Raw genomic sequence first — 19,686 nt, forward strand, 5'->3', positions numbered from 1 at the left:
TTCACATATGAATAACATAACGTGGTTTTTTTCTAAGTTCAGGAAATAGTAAGTGCGTCCACTTATATCAGTGCATTCATAACAGCCTAACCATTGCTAAACTTCTGTTCGACCAAATAAGCCTCATGTAGCAAATTAACAATTACATTTTAAGGTTGACCAAATTCGACACTCATTGACCGCCATAAAAAAAAAAACATAATTTTGTGGTGGTTTTATTTTCGTGGACAGATTTTGGGCGGAAGTAAACCCTCTCGCTTCACCTCTTCCTCGCTGTTCGGACATCCAGCGATTATTCAAAGTTTAGTAACATTTGGAATTGTTTTACTATTAAGGGGTAGTTATCGAACATTTAATTCGGGAAAAGGTATGTTTCTTTTATATTCAATGACATCGGAGCAGTAGCTAGCTAGTTAGCTAACTAGCCTAGCAACATAGCTAGCAGTGAGACTTCGTGGTTGTTAGGCTAGCGTTTCAAATGATTGACGTTAACTCTTATTTTATTATTTATTTACTTACTCTTATCTTATTGATTAAAGTTACTCTGCACGGACGGTGGCTAAAAAAAGTACCGAGAACATAACCTCAAAAAGAAAACTTGTTAAATTGGTTAGCGAACTAGCTAGCGTGCTAGCTAAATGGACAACGCACGTTCTTGCTACATGCATCAATATGTTCGCCAACAAATTTGGCTAGCTACTTTTGTCTTTTGAACGTTTACACACGTTTTAGAGTTAGCTAACATTAGGGAAAGGAAGTCCTCCCACAGATGGTTAGCCAAATTATCCTTAGCCGGAAGAGAAAATACGGACTCAATAGTATGCTAACGTTACTTAGTTAGCTAGCTAACTAGTATTCAATATAGCTAGCTACTACCAGGCATTTAGCCATCTTAATGTTGCAAGCTAAAGTTACCTTTTGTTGATATTTCAGAATCAAGAATTAGCAGTCCATAACTATTCACCAAACAAGAACATATCTGTGCTCTTTTGTCCTCATCTCTCACCTCTTGTCCAACAGTTTGTGAATTAAGTCAGTATCAACAGTAGCTACCTACTAATAGCTAGCTACATCAACTCAATCTAACAGGACATAAGAAAAGCACTCGCCTTAATTAGCTAGTTACTGTAGTTAACTTAGTTTGCTGTTTACTGTAGTTAATTAGTTAGTCCAGGTCCCTGATGTTGAAATATTGTTACTGAAATTCTCTAGTGTTTATACTATATTGTATTTGTTTACAGTAGACTTTTATAATGTACCACTGGCCTCACAAAATAACCAGACCATTTTTGAAGTATCTTTTAATTATCACAGTTGAATCATTGGTGTGTTGACGGTCTCTTGTGTCGTCTTCCAGAGAGCAGCGTTGTGATGGCGAAGAGGATCGCTGACAAAGAGCTGACCGACAGGAACTGGGATCAGGAGGATGAAGGAGAGGAGGTGGGCTTGCTGTACCATGTTACTACAGCCTCGCTGATAGCGCTATAGACTGAATAATACACAGCCCTGCAGGCACCTGTCCAGGGGTTAGCCTTTCACACGTTTGCCTAGTAGTAGAAAGTATTAGTCTCCCTTTCTGTTGTTGGCTGTTTCAATAGTTTCAGCATCCCAGTAAATGATAATCCAATAGATACAACATGCGTTGTGTTGTAAAAACAGTTATCTGGGCAGTGTTGTGCATAGAGGGGATACTCAGAAGGAGCTAAAGACCTGGTTGGATAGGTCATGGCGTTTTGGATCACTGTAGCCAGCCAAATGACAGAGGTCTCGGGAATAAGTAGCGTTTTTTGTTTTATTTTAAACACCCATTTTCGCCTCTGCTCTGCTCCTGACCGCATGTGCTAACATAGAAATAGAATGAATAGAACGGCTGGTGTCATAATGGGTGGACTGGCGGCCATTTTGAGTGTCCCCATAGAAGCAAAGCTAGGTTGAAAAATGGGGAAAGGTTAAGACAACGGCGTCACAATAATGCTGAGGTTCTACCGCTCTGAATCAACCGTGGGACCAGCTCAAGCGTTGTAGCTACGCTGCCTAGGCAGAAGGCAAGCGGTCTGACGCAGATCATACGGTTGTTGAACAAAAATATAATGTTATGCTAATGCAACAGCCGTCTAGCCAGCTTGCTAACATTTAGGTTGAAGACTACAAGGTTAAGACAATGGGGTTCTAATATCCCGTAACTCTGCAATTCATGGGACCAGCGTTGCTAGTTAGCAACAGCGCTAGTAGTTCTCAACGGAGCTGGTCCCATGAATTTGTTTATGTTCGAACGCTTCCGCATGGAATTATTACGTTGTTGTAACCTTGTATTTTTTTACCTAGGAGCAAAGCAGGAAGTAAAAGCAGGAAGTGTTCCCTGTGCTGTTATTTGTTGATTCAACTCAACAGACGTTACAAATAATACATTCCATTGCTTGAGCCACATCAGTTAACATCATTTTAGTGAACGTTCTACATTACTATGGAAACGATTGCATCACAATACCAGGCAGCCATTGCGAGTGTACCCATGAGTTTACCAGTCAAATGACCAGGGTTAGAAGGTCCAAGCCCCGTTCTATTCCTTCCATTTCTATGTGCTGCTGCATTGTGGCAACCGAAGAATCGTTTGTTGCAGCAAGGAGCAACAGTTTCATCATGCTAAGGCCATGTTACCGTAGAAACTGACTCAACTGCACAAATTCCCGGCCACCCCATCTTCAGTCAGCAATTTTTTAAATTTTTTTTTTATACAGGTTATGACTGTTTATTTTATTTTCATGAAGGTCTTCATCTATAACCGTCATAAAAGTGTCTGCTAAATGGCATATTATTATTATTATTATTACACGGCTATAGAGCAATTGTGCCAGCCCTAAGTAAATACAGTTACAAAGAAGCTTGTCAAATCAACATGTTGATTGAACGTTCTAGAATCATCCTTGTAGTTGCAGGAAAATGTTTAAAAAACGATTAGTCCAGCCGATATGTGAATTTAACCCAAAACTTTGCAAACATTGCCTGGACTATATTGCAGAGTAAGGATTTGTTGTACATATTTTGACCCTATCTCTAATAGTGTTGTGATGGTGTTCAGCAGGCAGGGACGTTTTCCATCGCTAGTGATGATGTCATGAAGAGCAGGCCCATCAAGAAGGCCAAGCGTCGGGCTGCTGGTTCAGAGGTAGGCTACCTGGCTAACTGACATGCATGCTGTCTGTGTGTCTTACTGCTGACCTAGTAGAGGTATGCTACCTGGCTAACTGACATGCATGCTGTCTGTGTGTCTAGCTGCTGGTTCAGAGGTAGGCTACCTGGCTAACTGACATGCATGCTGTCTGTGTGTCTAACTGCTGGTTCAGAGGTAGGCTAACTGACATGCATGCTGTCTGTGTCTAACTGCTGGTTCAGAGGTAGGCTAACTGACATGCATGCTGTCTGTGTGTCTAACTGCTGGTTCAGAGGTAGGCTACCTGGCTAACTGACATGCATGCTGTCTGTGTGTCTAACTGCTGGTTCAGAGGTAGGCTAACTGACATGCATGCTGTCTGTGTGTCTAACTGCTGGTTCAGAGGTAGGCTACCTGGCTAACTGACATGCATGCTGTCTGTGTGTCTAACTGCTGGTTCAGAGGTAGGCTACCTGGCTAACTGACATGCATGCTGTCTGTGTGTCTAGCTGCTGGTTCAGAGGTAGGCTACCTGGCTAACTGACATGCATGCTGTCTGTGTGTCTAACTGCTGGTTCAGAGGTAGGCTAACTGACATGCATGCTGTCTGTGTGTCTAGCTGCTGGTTCAGAGGTAGGCTAACTGACATGCATGCTGTCTGTGTGTCTAGCTGCTGGTTCAGAGGTAGGCTACCTGGCTAACTGACATGCATGCTGTCTGTGTGTCTAGCTGCTGGTTCAGAGGTAGGCTAACTGACATGCATGCTGTCTGTGTGTCTAGCTGCTGGTTCAGAGGTAGGCTACCTGGCTAACTGACATGCATGCTGTCTGTGTGTCTAACTGCTGGTTCAGAGGTAGGCTACCTGGCTAACTGACATGCATGCTGTCTGTGTGTCTAGCTGCTGGTTCAGAGGTAGGCTAACTGACATGCATGCTGTCTGTGTGTCTAGCTGCTGGTTCAGAGGTAGGCTACCTGGCTAACTGACATGCATGCTGTCTGTGTGTCTAACTGCTGGTTCAGAGGTAGGCTACCTGGCTAACTGACATGCATGCTGTCTGTGTGTCTAGCTGCTGGTTCAGAGGTAGGCTAACTGACATGCATGCTGTCTGTGTGTCTAGCTGCTGGTTCAGAGGTAGGCTACCTGGCTAACTGACATGCATGCTGTCTGTGTGTCTAATTGCTGGTTCAGAGGTAGGCTACCTGGCTAACTGACATGCATGCTGTCTGTGTGTCTAACTGCTGGTTCAGAGGTAGGCTACCTGGCTAACTGACATGCATGCTGTCTGTGTGTCTAGCTGCTGGTTCAGAGGTAGGCTAACTGACATGCATGCTGTCTGTGTGTCTAACTGCTGGTTCAGAGGTAGGCTAACTGACATGCATGCTGTCTGTGTGTCTAGCTGCTGGTTCAGAGGTAGGCTAACTGACATGCATGCTGTCTGTGTGTCTAGCTGCTGGTTCAGAGGTAGGCTAACTGACATGCATGCTGTCTGTGTGTCTAGCTGCTGGTTCAGAGGTAGACTACCTGGCTAACTGACATGCATGCTGTCTGTGTGTCTAGCTGCTGGTTCAGAGGTAGGCTACCTGGCTAACTGACATGCATGCTGTCTGTGTGTCTAGCTGCTGGTTCAGAGGTAGGCTAACTGACATGCATGCTGTCTGTGTGTCTAACTGCTGGTTCAGAGGTAGGCTAACTGACATGCATGCTGTCTGTGTGTCTAACTGCTGGTTCAGAGGTAGGCTACCTGGCTAACTGACATGCATGCTGTCTGTGTGTCTAACTGCTGGTTCAGAGGTAGGCTACCTGGCTAACTGACATGCATGCTGTCTGTGTGTCTAGCTGCTGGTTCAGAGGTAGGCTACCTGGCTAACTGACATGCATGCTGTCTGTGTGTCTAGCTGCTGGTTCAGAGGTAGGCTAACTGACATGCATGCTGTCTGTGTGTCTAACTGCTGGTTCAGAGGTAGGCTACCTGGCTAACTGACATGCATGCTGTCTGTGTGTGTCTAACTGCTGGTTCAGAGGTAGGCTAGAATATGGCCTTAATGGCCACATAGTTTTTATAGACTAATTTAACTAACCAACACCATGGGAACTAGCGCACATGCATGCTGCCTTAATCTGTCAGGTGGAAACCTGGGTAATGTTCATTAGAAGAAAACAGAAACAAGGGTTTCTTATTGCACAAGTTCTGAACACAACCCAGCTTTACTTTAACCCAATTCAAGCAGTTCTTCCTTCCAGCTTTACATTAACCCAATTCAAACATCGCTTCCTTCCTTCCAGCTTTACTTAAACCCAATTCAAGCATCGCTTCCTTCCTTCCAGCTTTACTTAAACCCAATTCAAGCATCGCTTCCTTCCTTCCAGCTTTACTTTAACCCAAGTCAAGCAGTGCTTCCTTCCTTCGATGCCAGAACTCCCTTTTTAAAGAGTGGTGATGTAGCCTAATGGAGGGAGATAGGAGTGAATAATTTGTTTCCTTCCTGTCTGTGCTGCCTGCAGGGGCAGAGTGGAGGATCGTTCAAAGGGTTTAAAGGGTTCTCCTGGCCCCTCCGTCGGAACCCGGGCCAGCCACGGGGAATCACGGCCTTCTCCGGGTTCGGGGAATGGGGCAGGGTTCAAACTGTCCAATGGGAACAGTGTTACACCCGTCACTCCAGCCTTCACCGGGTTCGCCTCGCCTGCTGCCACCAAGACCACCACACCTGGTAAGAGGCTGCATTTCTAACCGTTGTACAGTTAAAGTGCTAGTCCTGGAGGATAACTTATGAAAGTGGCCCGGTGTTGATATGAAATGGAATTGAGGGATCTGGGATTATAGGTTAATGGAGCTGAATCAGTGGGATTGGCTCTTTGTGGATCTGGTATTAGAGGCTAATGGAGCTGAATCAGTGGGGTTGGCTCTGTGTGGATATGGTATTAGAGGCTAATGGACCTGAATCAGTGGGGTTGGCTCTGTGTGGATCTGGTATTAGAGGCTAATGGAGCTGAATCAGTGGGGTTGGCTCTGTGTGGATCTGGCATTAGAGGTTAATGGAGCTGAATCAGTGGGGTTGGCTCTGTGTGGATCTGGTATTAGAGGCTAATGGAGCTGAATCAGTGGGGTTGGCTCTGTGTGGATCTGGTATTAGGAGGCTAATGGAGCTGAATCAGTGGGGTTGGCTCTGTGTGGATCTGGTATTAGAGGCTAATGGAGCTGAATCAGTGGGGTTGGCTCTGTGTGGATCTGGTATTAGAGGCTAATGGAGCTGAATCAGTGGGGTTGGCTCTGTGTGGATCTGGTATTAGAGGCTAATGGAGCTGAATCAGTGGGGTTGGCTCTTTGTGGATCTGGTATTAGAGGCTAATGGAGCTGAATCAGTGGGGTTGGCTCTGTGTGGATCTGGTATTAGAGGCTAATGGAGCTGAATCAGTGGGGTTGGCTCTGTGTGGATCTGGTATTAGAGGCTAATGGAGCTGAATCAGTGGGGTTGGCTCTGTGTGGATCTGGTATTAGAGGCTAATGGAGCTGAATCAGTGGGGTTGGCTCTGTGTGGATCTGGTATTAGAGGCTAATGGAGCTGAATCAGTGGGGTTGGCTCTGTGTGGATCTGGTATTAGAGGCTAATGGAGCTGAATCAGTGGGGTTGGCTCTGTGTGGATCTGGTATTAGAGGCTAATGGAGCTGAATCAGTGGGGTTGGCTCTGTGTGGATCTGGTATTAGAGGCTAATGGAGCTGAATCAGTGGGGTTGGCTCTGTGTGGATCTGGTATTAGAGGCTAATGGAGCTGAATCAGTGGGGTTGGCTCTGTGTGGATCTGGTATTAGAGGCTAATGGAGCTGAATCAGTGGGGTTGGCTCTTTGTGGATCTGGTATTAGAGGCTAATGGAGCTGAATCAGTGGGGTTGGCTCTGTGTGGATCTGGTATTAGAGGCTAATGGAGCTGAATCAGTGGGGTTGGCTCTGTGTGGATCTGGTATTAGAGGCTAATGGAGCTGAATCAGTGGGGTTGGCTCTGTGTGGATCTGGTATTAGAGGCTAATGGAGCTGAATCAGTGGGGTTGGCTCTGTGTGGATCTGGTATTAGAGGCTAATGGAGCTGAATCAGTGGGGTTGGCTCTGTGTGGATCTGGTATTAGAGGCTAATGGAGCTGAATCAGTGGGGTTGGCTCTGTGTGGATCTGGTATTAGAGGCTAATGGACCTGAATCAGTGGGGTTGGCTCTGTGTGGATCTGGTATTAGAGGCTAATGGACCTGAATCAGTGGGGTTGGCTCTGTGTGGATCTGGTATTAGAGGCTAATGGAGCTGAATCAGTGGGGGTTGGCTCTGTGTGGATCTGGTATTAGAGGCTAATGGAGCTGAATCAGTGGGGTTGGCTCTGTGTGGATCTGGTATTAGAGGTTAATGGAGCTGAATCAGTGGGGTTGGCTCTGTGTGGATCTGGTATTAGAGGTTAATGGAGCTGAATCAGTGGGGTTGGCTCTGTGTGGATCTGGTATTAGAGGCTAATGGACCTGAATCAGTGTGTCGGCTCCTCTCCCAGTGTGGTACCTGAGGGTGGAATGACAGAACAGAGATGCTCCAGTATTCAGTCAGTCTCTCTCCTTCTCTACCGTTAAACTCAGGGCTACTGAAGGCGTCCGCATGCCTCCCATCTGAAACAGTTCCTGCATATATTATGACAACATTTTCGGATGTTTTTGTCTTCGGCTAGGGTTTTTTTCGGCTGTTTGTGCACACAAACATTTCTCGAGTCAAGACGAAGTTCGCAAGCCAAAGTCGTTGGTGATTGGTCAACAGTAGGGATTCTTCAATGATAGGCTAGTTTTCGTGCACATTCTTTCGCTTGAGAAATGCTGCACCAAACATCCTAGTTAGATGTAAAAATGTATGACGCATATCTTGTTATCTTAGATTAATTGTGACTATACTGGCTACGGCGTCTCAAGGTGGACAAACGGTACTATTGCCGCTTTAGTGGTTTTTCAAGCGAAGGTGGAAGGTATGGGAACACTGGTTGGGTTGGCTAGGCAACAGCCGACCGCGCATGCTGAAGCCTTAAGGCTTCCTCCGAGGTATCACAGCTTCTCTCTGCTGTAGCACTCACCTTCTCCTTCTGTTTTCTCTTGTCCTCTTCACCTGCTCATCCTTCCTCTCCTCTCCTCTCCTCTCCTCTCCTCTCCTCTCCTCTCCTCTCCTCTCCTCTCCTCTCCTCTCCTCTCCTCTCCTCTCATCTCATCTCATCTCATCTCATCTCATCTCATCTCATCTCATCTCATCTCATCTCATCTCATCTCATCCTCTCTCCTCTCCTCTCCTCTCTCCTCTCCTCTCCTCTCTCTCCTCTCCTCTCCTCTCCTCTCTCTCCTCTCCTCTCCCCTCTCCTCTCCTCTCCTCTCCTCTCTCTCTCTCCTCCTCTCCTCTCCCTCTCCTCTCCTCTCCTCTCCTCTCCTCTCCTCTCCTCTCCTCTCCTCTCCTCTCCTCTCCCTCTCCTCTCCTCTCCTCTCCTCTCCTCTCCTCATCCCCTCTCTATCCCCTCTCTCCCTCTCCCCCTCCCTCTCTATCCCCCTCTCCTCCCTCTCTCCTCTCTCTCTCCCCTCCTCTCTATCCCCCTCTCCTCCTCTCTCCTCTCTCTCTCCCCTCCTCTCCTAGGTTCATTAACATTCAGCGGCCCCCCCTCCAGCGGTGACATCACAGAGCAGCAGCCTAACGGTTCCTCCCCCGTGGTTTCCAGTCTGTCTCTGAGCTCCGGCTCCTGTACCTCCTCTGACAACCAGGAGTACAGGAAGCAGCTCACAGCGCTCAACTGCTCGGTCAGGGACTGGATCACCAAGCACGTCAACAGAAACCCTCTCTGCGACCTCAACCCCATCTTCAGGGACTATGAGAAGCACCTGGCCAGCATCGACAAGAAGTACGGAGGGGCTGGAGGGAGTGGCGCTGGGACTGGGGGCTCGGCGAGCGGTAGCAAGGCAGCAGCACCGGAGGAGAAGCAGCCAGCCGGTACCACACCCCCCTCCTCCTCTAGTACCGCCGGCTCGGCAGCCACAGCTCCACTCTTCTCCTTCAGCAAGGACAAGGACGGCACCACTCCAGCCTCGGAGAAAAGCTCCAGCGCCGCTCCTGCTCCGCTCCCCGCTGGCATCAGCTTTAACTTGGGCCAGAAGGCTCTGAGCTCTGGAGGATCTCCTAACGTCTCCTTCTCCTCCTCCTCCTCTTCCTCCTCCCTGTTTGGAGGCACCTCTCTTCCTAGCTTCTCCTTCAGTGGGGCCAAGGCTGAGGCTGTCCCCACCCAGACAACAGGTACGATATGGAAGGTCTAATGTATGTAGGGAAATAGAAATATTACTCATGTAATAGGCATACCTACCTTACTGTCCTAACAGCTATGATATCATGTGACTAGATATTCTTTACTAGTCATACCTGCCTAGTCACTTTACCCTGCCTTCATGTACATATCTACCTCAAATACCTTATTATTATCTATCCTGATGCCTAGTCACTTTACCCTGCCTTCATGTACATATCTACCTCATATACCTTATTATTATATATCCTGATGCCTAGTCACTTTACCCTGCCTTCATGTACATATCTACCTCATATACCTTATTATTATATATCCTGATGCCTAGTCACTTTACCCTGCCTTCATGTTACTATATCTACCTCAAATACCTTTTATTATCTATCCTGATGCCTAGTCACTTTACCCTGCCTTCATGTACATATCTACCTCAAATACCTTATTATTATATATCCTGATGCCTAGTCACTTTACCCTGCCTTCATGTACATATCTACCTCAAATACCTTATTATTATCTATCCTGATGCCTAGTCACTTTACCCTGCCTTCATGTACATATCTACCTCAAATACCTTATTATTATCTATCCTGATGCCTAGTCACTTTACCCTGCCTTCATGTACATATCTACCTCAAATACCTTATTATTATCTATCCTGATGCCTAGTCACTTTACCCTGCCTTCATGTCCATATCTACCTCAAATACCTCGTACCTCTGCACATTGATCTGGTACTGGTACTTCCTGTATATAGCTGCACATTGATCTGGTACTTCCTGTATATAGCTGCACATTGATCTGGTACTTCCTGTATATAGCTCCACATTGATCTGGTACTTCCTGTATATAGCTGCACATTGATCTGGTACTTCCTGTATATAGCTCCATAGTGATCTGGTACTTCCTGTATATAGCTCCATAGTGATCTGGTACTTCCTGTATATAGGTCCACATTGATCTGGTACTTCCTGTATATAGCTCCATAGTGATCTGGTACTTCCTGTATATAGGTCCACATTGATCTGGTACTTCCTGTATATAGGTCCACATTGATCTGGTACTTCCTGTATATAGCTCCACAGTGATCTGGTACTGGTACTTCCTGTATATAGCTCCACAGTGATCTGGTACTTCCTGTATATAGCTCCACAGTGATCTGGTACTTCCTGTATATAGCTCCACATTGATCTGGTACTTCCTGTATATAGCTCCACAGTGATCTGGTACTTCCTGTATATAGCTCCACATTGATCTGGTACTTCCTGTATATAGCTCCATTCTTGTGTATTTTATTGTATTCCTTGTGTTACTACTTCAACTGAAGGGGTTTAATAGTAATCAGAATCCCCATAATTCACCAAGTACATAACTTAAACACACCCAGAATGTTACCTGGTGATATGGTGCTGCTAGTGATGGACACCACACCCAGAATGTTACCTGGTTATATGGTGCTGCTAGTGATGGACACCACACCCAGAATGTTACCTGGTTATATGGTGCTGCTAGTGATGGACACCACACCCAGAATGTTACCTGGTTATATGGTGCTGCTAGTGATGGACACACCCAGAATGTTACCTGGTTATATGGTGCTGCTAGTGATGGACACACCCAGAATGTTACCTGGTTATATGGTGCTGCTAGTGATGGACAACACACCCAGAATGTTATATGGTTATATGGTGCTGCTAGTGATGGACACACCCAGAATGTTACCTGGTTATATGGTGCTGCTAGTGATGGACACACCCAGAATGTTACCTGGTTATATGGTGCTGCTAGTGATGGACAACACACCCAGGAATGTTATATGGTTATATGGTGCTGCTAGTGATGGACACCACACCCAGAATGTTACCTGGTTATATGGTGCTGCTAGTGATGGACAACACACCCAGAATGTTACCTGGTTATATGGTGCTGCTAGTGATGGACACCACACCCAGAATGTTACCTGGTTATATGGTGCTGCTAGTGATGGACACCACACCCAGAATGTTACCTGGTTATATGGTGCTGCTAGTGACGGACACACCCAGAATGTTACCTGGTTATATGGTGCTGCTAGTGATGGACAACACACCCAGAATGTTACCTGGTTATATGGTGCTGCTAGTGACGGACAACACACCCAGAATGTTACCTGGTTATATGGTGCTGCTAGTGATGGACACACCCAGAATGTTACCTGGTTATATGGTGCTGCTAGTGATGGACACACCCAGAATGTTACCTGGTTATATGGTGCTGCTAGTGATGGAACACACCCAGAATGTTACCTGGTTATATGGTGCTGCTAGTGATGGACACCACACCCAGAATGTTACCTGGTTATATGGTGCTGCTAGTGATGGACACACCCAGAATGTTACCTGGTTATATGGTGCTGCTAGTGATGGACACACCCAGAATGTTACCTGGTTATATGGTGCTGCTAGTGATGGACACACACCCAGAATGTTACCTGGTTATATGGTGCTGCTAGTGATGGACACACCCAGAATGTTACCTGGTTATATGGTGCTACTAGTGACGGACACAACCAGAATGGTACCTGGTTATGTGGTGCTGTCAGGGGTGGCGACCACACCCAGAATGTTACCTGGTTATATGGTGCTGCTAGTGATGGACACACACCCAGAATGTTACCTGGTTATATGGTGCTGCTAGTGATGGACAACACACCCAGAATGTTACCTGGTTATATGGTGCTGCTAGTGATGGACACCACACCCAGAATGTTACCTGGTTATATGGTGCTGCTAGTGATGGACACACACCCAGAATGTTACCTGGTTATATGGTGCTGCTAGTGATGGACACCACACCCAGAATGTTACCTGGTTATATGGTGCTGCTAGTGATGGACACACCCAGAATGTTACCTGGTTATATGGTGCTGCTAGTGATGGACACCACACCCAGAATGTTACCTGGTTATATGGTGCTGCTAGTGATGGACACACCCAGAATGTTACCTGGTTATATGGTGCTGCTAGTGATGGACACACCCAGAATGTTACCTGGTTATATGGTGCTGCTAGTGACGGACAACACATATCCAGAATACAGACAGAGGATAAATAGTTTTTATTGACTAGATTCATGAATATATTTTCTGTAGGCTAAATCATTATAAAAAATAAAATAAAAAATGGTGAGACAAATATTACATTTACGTCATTTAGCAGACGCTCTTATCCAGAGCGACTTACAAATTGGTGCATTCACCTTATAGCCAGTGGGACAACCACTTTACAATTATTTTTATTGTATTTTTTATATATATTTTCGGGGGGTAGAAGGAATACTTTTATACTATTTACATTTCCTGGTTTATTGTCAACATTGTTTTGTGAAACATGTTGGAAAAACAACTATGCTGATAGTTAAGTACATTTCATCAGAATTATGATAAACCTTCACTCTGCAATATTGTTAAACCATAATGTTTTACCATTTTATCTGGCGTTAATGATATTTGAAGGTTGTATTGTTTTTTAATCCCAGAGATTAAACCTCTTTTTATTAGATGTCACTTTCAGGGGTCTGAGGTCACATGGAAAGTCATTCTGGAAAATAGTCAATGTTGTAAATATTCTTTAGTGTAAAGTGGATTTAGACCATGTGTTTTTGTTTAATCTTTACATTTGGTTATTTAAAAAAATGAAATAAGATTGGACAATGTTGCCTGCTCTCCGTAACGTCTGTCCGTCCCTCTTCCTTGTCACCCTGTAGAGGAGAATGGAGAGGAGTCTGATGAACCACCCAAGGTTGAAGTCCAAGAGATCAAGGAGTCTGATGCCTTCTACTCTAAGAAGTATGTCTGGGTTTCCAGCATTTTCCAGAAACATCTTAAAATAGGGTTATGTAACTCTGTAGGATCTGGTTTACGTCTTGGAAATTATCCAATGGAATGTATCATGATTCACATTCGCCAAACATTCTGCAGTGTTATATTTTAACGGTGCGTTGCTTCAAAACCTTTTCAACTCGCTGGAAAAGACTGGCTATATATTAGATAACGTAACGAATTGTACAATTATTCTAGGCTTTATGAAACGGTAAATTATTAAATTCTTTCGAATGCTTTGCTGTTTTTTGTATTTGTTACACACTTCCAATGTTGTTCAGAAATGTGTTTCTTCCATGTGAATCCCATGTGTGTTCCAGGTGTAAACTGTTCTATAAAAAAGAGACTGAGTTCAAGGAGAAGGGAGTTGGAACGCTGCATCTGAAAACAACCCCAGAGGGAAAGACTCAGCTGATAGTCCGCGCTGACACTAACCTGGGTACGTTATTAAACCTTATTAAACCTTACCTTTTTATTAAATCTGTTTAAACCTTACCTAGAGACCATGACTAGACTAACTGGTAGAGGGGAAATCAATTATTTTGGTTGTAGGCAAGTTGTTTTCCATTTCTCACCTGCTGGCGTTTCCCCTTATATTCATTAATTGTTGCCACCGCTGCAAAAAATGAGATATTTCTGCGGAGGCGCTTTTTAAATGTGTAGTCGTTGGCTCAATGATTGTAAGTCTATGGAACACCTAGCATGTCGTTGGGCTAATGCTAGTGGCAGTGCACCACTACCGTTGCCACCACTGCTGAAATAAATCCTAGGGGAAACGCTGCCTGTGGTAAATTGCAGGTGCCTACAGGGTTAAAAAATAGCCATTCAACCAGTATTGAGAAGTGAACGTTGTGCTCCGTTGTAAAATGCAAGGGTGCCAATATATTTGACAACTGTATGTAGAAATATCCGCAAAACATTGTGTGATGTACACTACGGAGGCTCCTGTAAAATGACATCAGCATATTTTTGTATTTTTCTAAATGTAGCAATAGGATAAGGAGGGTTTTTAATGTGTTATCTTTGCAATCATGACGTCCGATTCACGGTTTGACAAATCTCTACCGATGTAAGTGTTTTTGCCTGCTGGCCCAATACTAAGGCTGTGCTGGGGAGACCAGCCCCTGCTGGCCCAATACTAAGGCTGTGCTGGGGAGACCAGCCCCTGCTGGCCCAATACTAAGGCTGTTCTGGGGAGACCAGCCCCTGCTGGCCCAATACTAAGGCTGTGCTGGGAGACCAGCCCCTGGTGGCCCTACTAGGGTTCTGTTTTGCTGGGTTTTGAGACCAGCCCCTGGTGGGTGCCCAATACTAAGGTCTCCTGTGCTGGGGAGACCAGCCCTGGTGGGCCCTACTAAGGCTGTGCTGGGGGAGACCAGCCCCTGGTGGGTTTGCCCATACTAAGGCTGTGCTGGGGAGACCAGCTGTCCCTGGTGGGTTTCTGTGTCCTGGTGCTTCTGTCTCCTGTTTCGGCTGCTGCTGTGGAGCTGTAGACGACGTGAGGAGTTTACTAAACACTCCTCTCCTCCCTCTAGTGGCCACACTGAGGTATTACAGTACTGTGGATATCTGCAGACTCATCCCTCCCCAGTGGAGAAGGGTTACTCACCCTGTGAATCATTAACTCCCATGTCACCCAACAATTGTGGACTCACATGTTGTTTTTAATGTCTTTTTTTGTTGTATAGAATGTCAGACCAAATGAATTTCCCCCGTGTAAACATCAACTAACTCTTGTAATGAATCATGTGGAAATTGAACAAGTTGAGGAGACTAAACTGCTTGGAGTAACCCTGGATTGTAAACTGTCATGGTCAAAACATATTGATATAACAGTAGCTAAGATGGGGAGAAGTCTGTCCATAATAAAGCGCTGCTCTGCCTTCTTAACAACACTATCAACAAGGCAGGTCCTACAGGCCCTAGTTTTGTCGCCCTGGACTACTGTTCAGTCGTGTGGTCAGGTGCCACAAAGAGGGACTTAGGAAAATTATAATTGGCTCAGAACAGGGCAGCACAGATGGCCCTTGGATGTACACAGAGAGAAAACATTACAGAGAGAAAGCATGTCAATCCCTCCTGGCTCAAAGTGGAGGAGAGATTGACTTCATCACTATTTGTGAGCGGTTGAAAGCACCCGAGCTGTCTGTTTTAAACGACTAGCACACAGCTCAGACACCCATTGCATACCCCACAAGACATGCCACCAGAGGTCTCTTCACAGTTCCCAAGTCCAGAACAGACTATGGGAGGCGCACAGTACTACATAGAGCCATGACTACATGGAACTCTATTCCACATCAGGCCTCGTCAACAACAACCCTCTCCTCCAGGTAACATCCTGTTGAACATCATGGTCCAGGCCCTGCGTCAATAACAACCCTCTATCTCTCTCTCTCCTCCAGGTAACATCCTGTTGAACATCATGGTCCAGGCCTCGTCAACAACAACCCTCTCTCTCTCTCTCCTCCAGGTAACATCCTGTTGAACATCATGGTCCAGGCCTCGTCAATAACAACCCTCTCTCTCTCTCCTCCAGGTAACATCCTGTTGAACATCATGGTCCAGGCCTCGTCAATAACAACCCTTTCTCTCTCTCTCCTCCAGGTAACATCCTGTTGAACATCATGGTCCAGGCCTCGTCAACAACAACCCTCTCTCTCTCTCCTCCAGGTAACATCCTGTTGAACATCATGGTCCAGGCCTCGTCAATAACAACCCTCTCTCTCTCTCCTCCAGGTAACATCCTGTTGAACATCATGGTCCAGGCCTCGTCAATAACAACCCTCTCTCTCTCTCTCTCTCCAGGTAACATCCTGTTGAACATCATGGTCCAGGCCTGGTCAATAACAACCCTCTCTCTCTCTCCTCCAGGTAACATCCTGTTGAACATCATGGTCCAGGCCTCGTCAATAACAACCCTCTCTCTCTCTCTCCTCCAGGTAACATCCTGTTGAACATCATGGTCCAGGCCTCGTCAATAACAACCCTCTCTCTCTCTCTCCTCCAGGTAACATCCTGTTGAACATCATGGTCCAGGCCTCGTCAATAACAACCCTCTCTCTCTCTCCTCCAGGTAACATCCTGTTGAACATCATGGTCCAGGCCTCGTCAATAACAACCCCTCTCTCTCTCTCCTACAGGTAACATCCTGTTGAACATCATGGTCCAGGCCTCGTCAATAACAACCCTCTCTCTCTCTCCTCCAGGTAACATCCTGTTGAACATCATGGTCCAGGCCTCGTCAATAACAACCCTCTCTCTCTCTCTCTCCTCCAGGTAACATCCTGTTGAACATCATGGTCCAGGCCTCGTCAATAACAACCCTCTCTCTCTCTCCTCCAGGTAACATCCTGTTGAACATCATGGTCCAGGCCTCCATACCGTGTTCCAGGATGGGGAAGAACAACGTTATGGTGGTATGTGTTCCTAACCCTGTGGTGGACCACAGCAACCCTACCAACCCTGTCGCCATGCTCATCAGGGTGAAGACAGCAGAGGACGCTGATGAACTGCACAACATACTGGAGGAGAAGAAAGTTTAGGGGACTCGCCCCTGGGGGGGTGTGATACAGGCTCAAACTCCACTCAAACCTTCTCCCTATCAACTAACCACAGGTCCAAACCTATATCCCAGTCCTATTCTCCTAGCCCCTCCATCCCAGTCCTATACCCCAGTCCTATACCCCAGTCCTATACCCCTATACCCCAGTCCTATACCCCTATACCCCAGTCCTATACCCCTATACCCCAGTCCTATACCCCTATACCCCAGTCCTATACCCCTATACCCCAGTCCTATACCCCTATACCCCAGTCCTATACCCCTATACCCCAGTCCTATACCCCCCAGTCCTATACCCCTATACCCCAGTCCTATACCCCAGTCCTATACCCCTATACCCCAGTCCTATACCCCTCTACCCCAGTCCTATACCCCCTATACCCCAGTCCTATACCCTATACCCCAGTCCTATACCCCTATACCCCAGTCCTATACCCCTATACCCCAGTCCTATACCCCTATACCCCAGTCCTATACCCCTATACCCCAGTCCTATACCCCCAGTCCTATACCCCTATACCCCAGTCCTATACCCCTATACCCCAGTCCTATACCCCTATACCCCAGTCCTATACCCCAGTCCTATACCCCTATACCCCAGTCCTATACCCCTCTACCCCAGTCCTATACCCCTATACCCCAGTCCTATACCCCTATACCCCAGTCCTATACCCTATACCCCAGTCCTATACCCCTATACCCCAGTCCTATACCCCAGTCCTATACCCCAGTCCTATACCCCAGTCCTATACCCCTAGCCCCTCCATCCCAGTCCTATACCCCTATACCCCAGTCCTATACCCCTATACCCCAGTCCTATACCCCTATACCCCAGTCCTATACCCCAGTCCTATACCCCTATACCCCAGTCCTATACCCCTATACCCCCAGTCCTATACCCCTCTACCCCCAGTCCTATACCCCTATACCCCAGTCCTATACCCCTATACCCCAGTCCTATACCCCTATACCCCAGTCCTATACCCCTATACCCCAGTCCTATACCCCTATACCCCAGTCCTATACCCCTATACCCCAGTCCTATACCCCTATGCCCCAGTCCTATACCCCTATACCCCAGTCCTATACCCCAGTCCTATACCCCTATACCCCAGTCCTATACCCCTATACCCCAGTCCTATACCCCAGTCCTATACCCCTATACCCCAGTCCTATACCCCTATACCCCAGTCCTATACCCCTATACCCCAGTCCTATACCCCTATACCCCAGTCCTATACCCCAGTCCTATGCCCCAGTCCTATACCCCTATACCCCAGTCCTATACCCCAGTCCTATGCCCCAGTCCTATACCCCTATACCCCAGTCCTATACCCCTATACCCCAGTCCTATACCCCTATACCCCAGTCCTATACCCCTATGCCCCAGTCCTATACCCCTATACCCCAGTCCTATACCCCTATGCCCCAGTCCTATACCCCTCTACCCCAGTCCTATACCCCTATGCCCCAGTCCTATACCCCTCTACCCCAGTCCTATACCCCTCTACCCCAGTCCTATACCCCAGTCCTATACCCCTATACACCAGTCCTATACCCCTATACCCCAGTCCTATACCCCAGTCCTATACCCCTATACCCCAGTCCTATACCCCTATACCCCAGTCCTATACCCCTATACCCCACCCCTATATCCCAATCCTATACCCCAGTCCTATGCCCCTATACCCCAGTCCTATACCCCTAGCCCCTCCACCCCAGTCCTATACCCCAGTCCTATATCCCAGTCCTATATCCCAGTCCTATGCCCCTATACCCCAGTCCTATACCCCAGTCCTATACCCCTATACCCCAGTCCTATACCCCAGTCCTATACCCCAGTCCTATACCCCAGTCCTATACCCCAGTCCTATACCCCAGTCCTATACCCCTATACCCCAGTCCTATACCCCTCTACCCCAGTCCTATACCCCTCTACCCCAGTCCTATACCCCTATACCCCAGTCCTATGCCCCTATACCCCAGTCCTATACCCCTAGCCCCTCCACCCCAGTCCTATACCCCAGTCCTATATCCCAGTCCTATATCCCAGTCCTATGCCCCTATACCCCAGTCCTATGCCCCTATACCCCAGTCCTATACCCCTATATCCCAGTCCTATACCCCAGTCCTATACCCCTATATCCCAGTCCTATGCCCCTATACCCCAGTCCTATACCCCAGTCCTATACCCCTATACCCCAGTCCTATACCCCAGTCCTATACCCCAGTCCTATACCCCCTATACCCCAGTCCTATACCCCTAGCCCCTCCATCCCAGTCCTATACCCCAGTCCTATACCCCAGTCGTATACCCCTATACCCCAGTCCTATACCCCTAGCCCCTCCATCCCAGTCCTATACCCCTATACCCCAGTCCTATACCCCTATACCCCAGTCCTATACCCCTATACCCCAGTCCTATACCCCAGTCCTATACCCCTATACCCCAGTCCTATACCCCTCTACCCCAGTCCTATACCCCTCTACCCCAGTCCTATACCCCTATACCCCAGTCCTATACCCCTATACCCCAGTCCTATACCCCTAGCCCCTCCATCCCAGTCCTATACCCCTATACCCCAGTCCTATACCCCTATACCCCAGTCCTATACCCCTCTACCCCAGTCCTATACCCCTCTACCCCCAGTCCTATGCCCCTCTACCCCAGTCCTATACCCCTCTACCCCAGTCCAATACCCCTAGCCCCTCCATCCCAGTCCTATACCCCTCTACCCCAGTCCTATACCCCTATACCCCAGTCCTATACCCCTAGCCCCTCCATCCCAGTCCTATACCCCTATACCCCAGTCCTAT

General features: G+C 47.1%; 1 protein-coding gene across 1 annotated transcript; it reads left to right on the forward strand.

Annotated features, from left to right (window-relative positions):
• The first annotated feature begins 48 nt into the window (after positions 1-48).
• LOC121554490 (nuclear pore complex protein Nup50) lies at positions 49-17,030 on the forward strand. The gene is given in 9 exon segments (XM_045211777.1): positions 49-367; positions 1,358-1,440; positions 3,080-3,166; positions 5,655-5,753; positions 5,755-5,860; positions 8,788-9,438; positions 13,190-13,271; positions 13,625-13,743; positions 16,650-17,030. Coding segments are annotated over 8 exon segments (1,413 nt in total). The 5' UTR covers positions 49-367; positions 1,358-1,371; the 3' UTR covers positions 16,850-17,030.
• Positions 17,031-19,686: the final 2,656 nt, after the last annotated feature.

The sequence above is a fragment of the Coregonus clupeaformis genome, chromosome 39 (genome assembly GCF_020615455.1).
Source record: "Coregonus clupeaformis isolate EN_2021a chromosome 39, ASM2061545v1, whole genome shotgun sequence".
NCBI classification, from domain to species: Eukaryota; Metazoa; Chordata; class Actinopteri; order Salmoniformes; family Salmonidae; genus Coregonus; species Coregonus clupeaformis.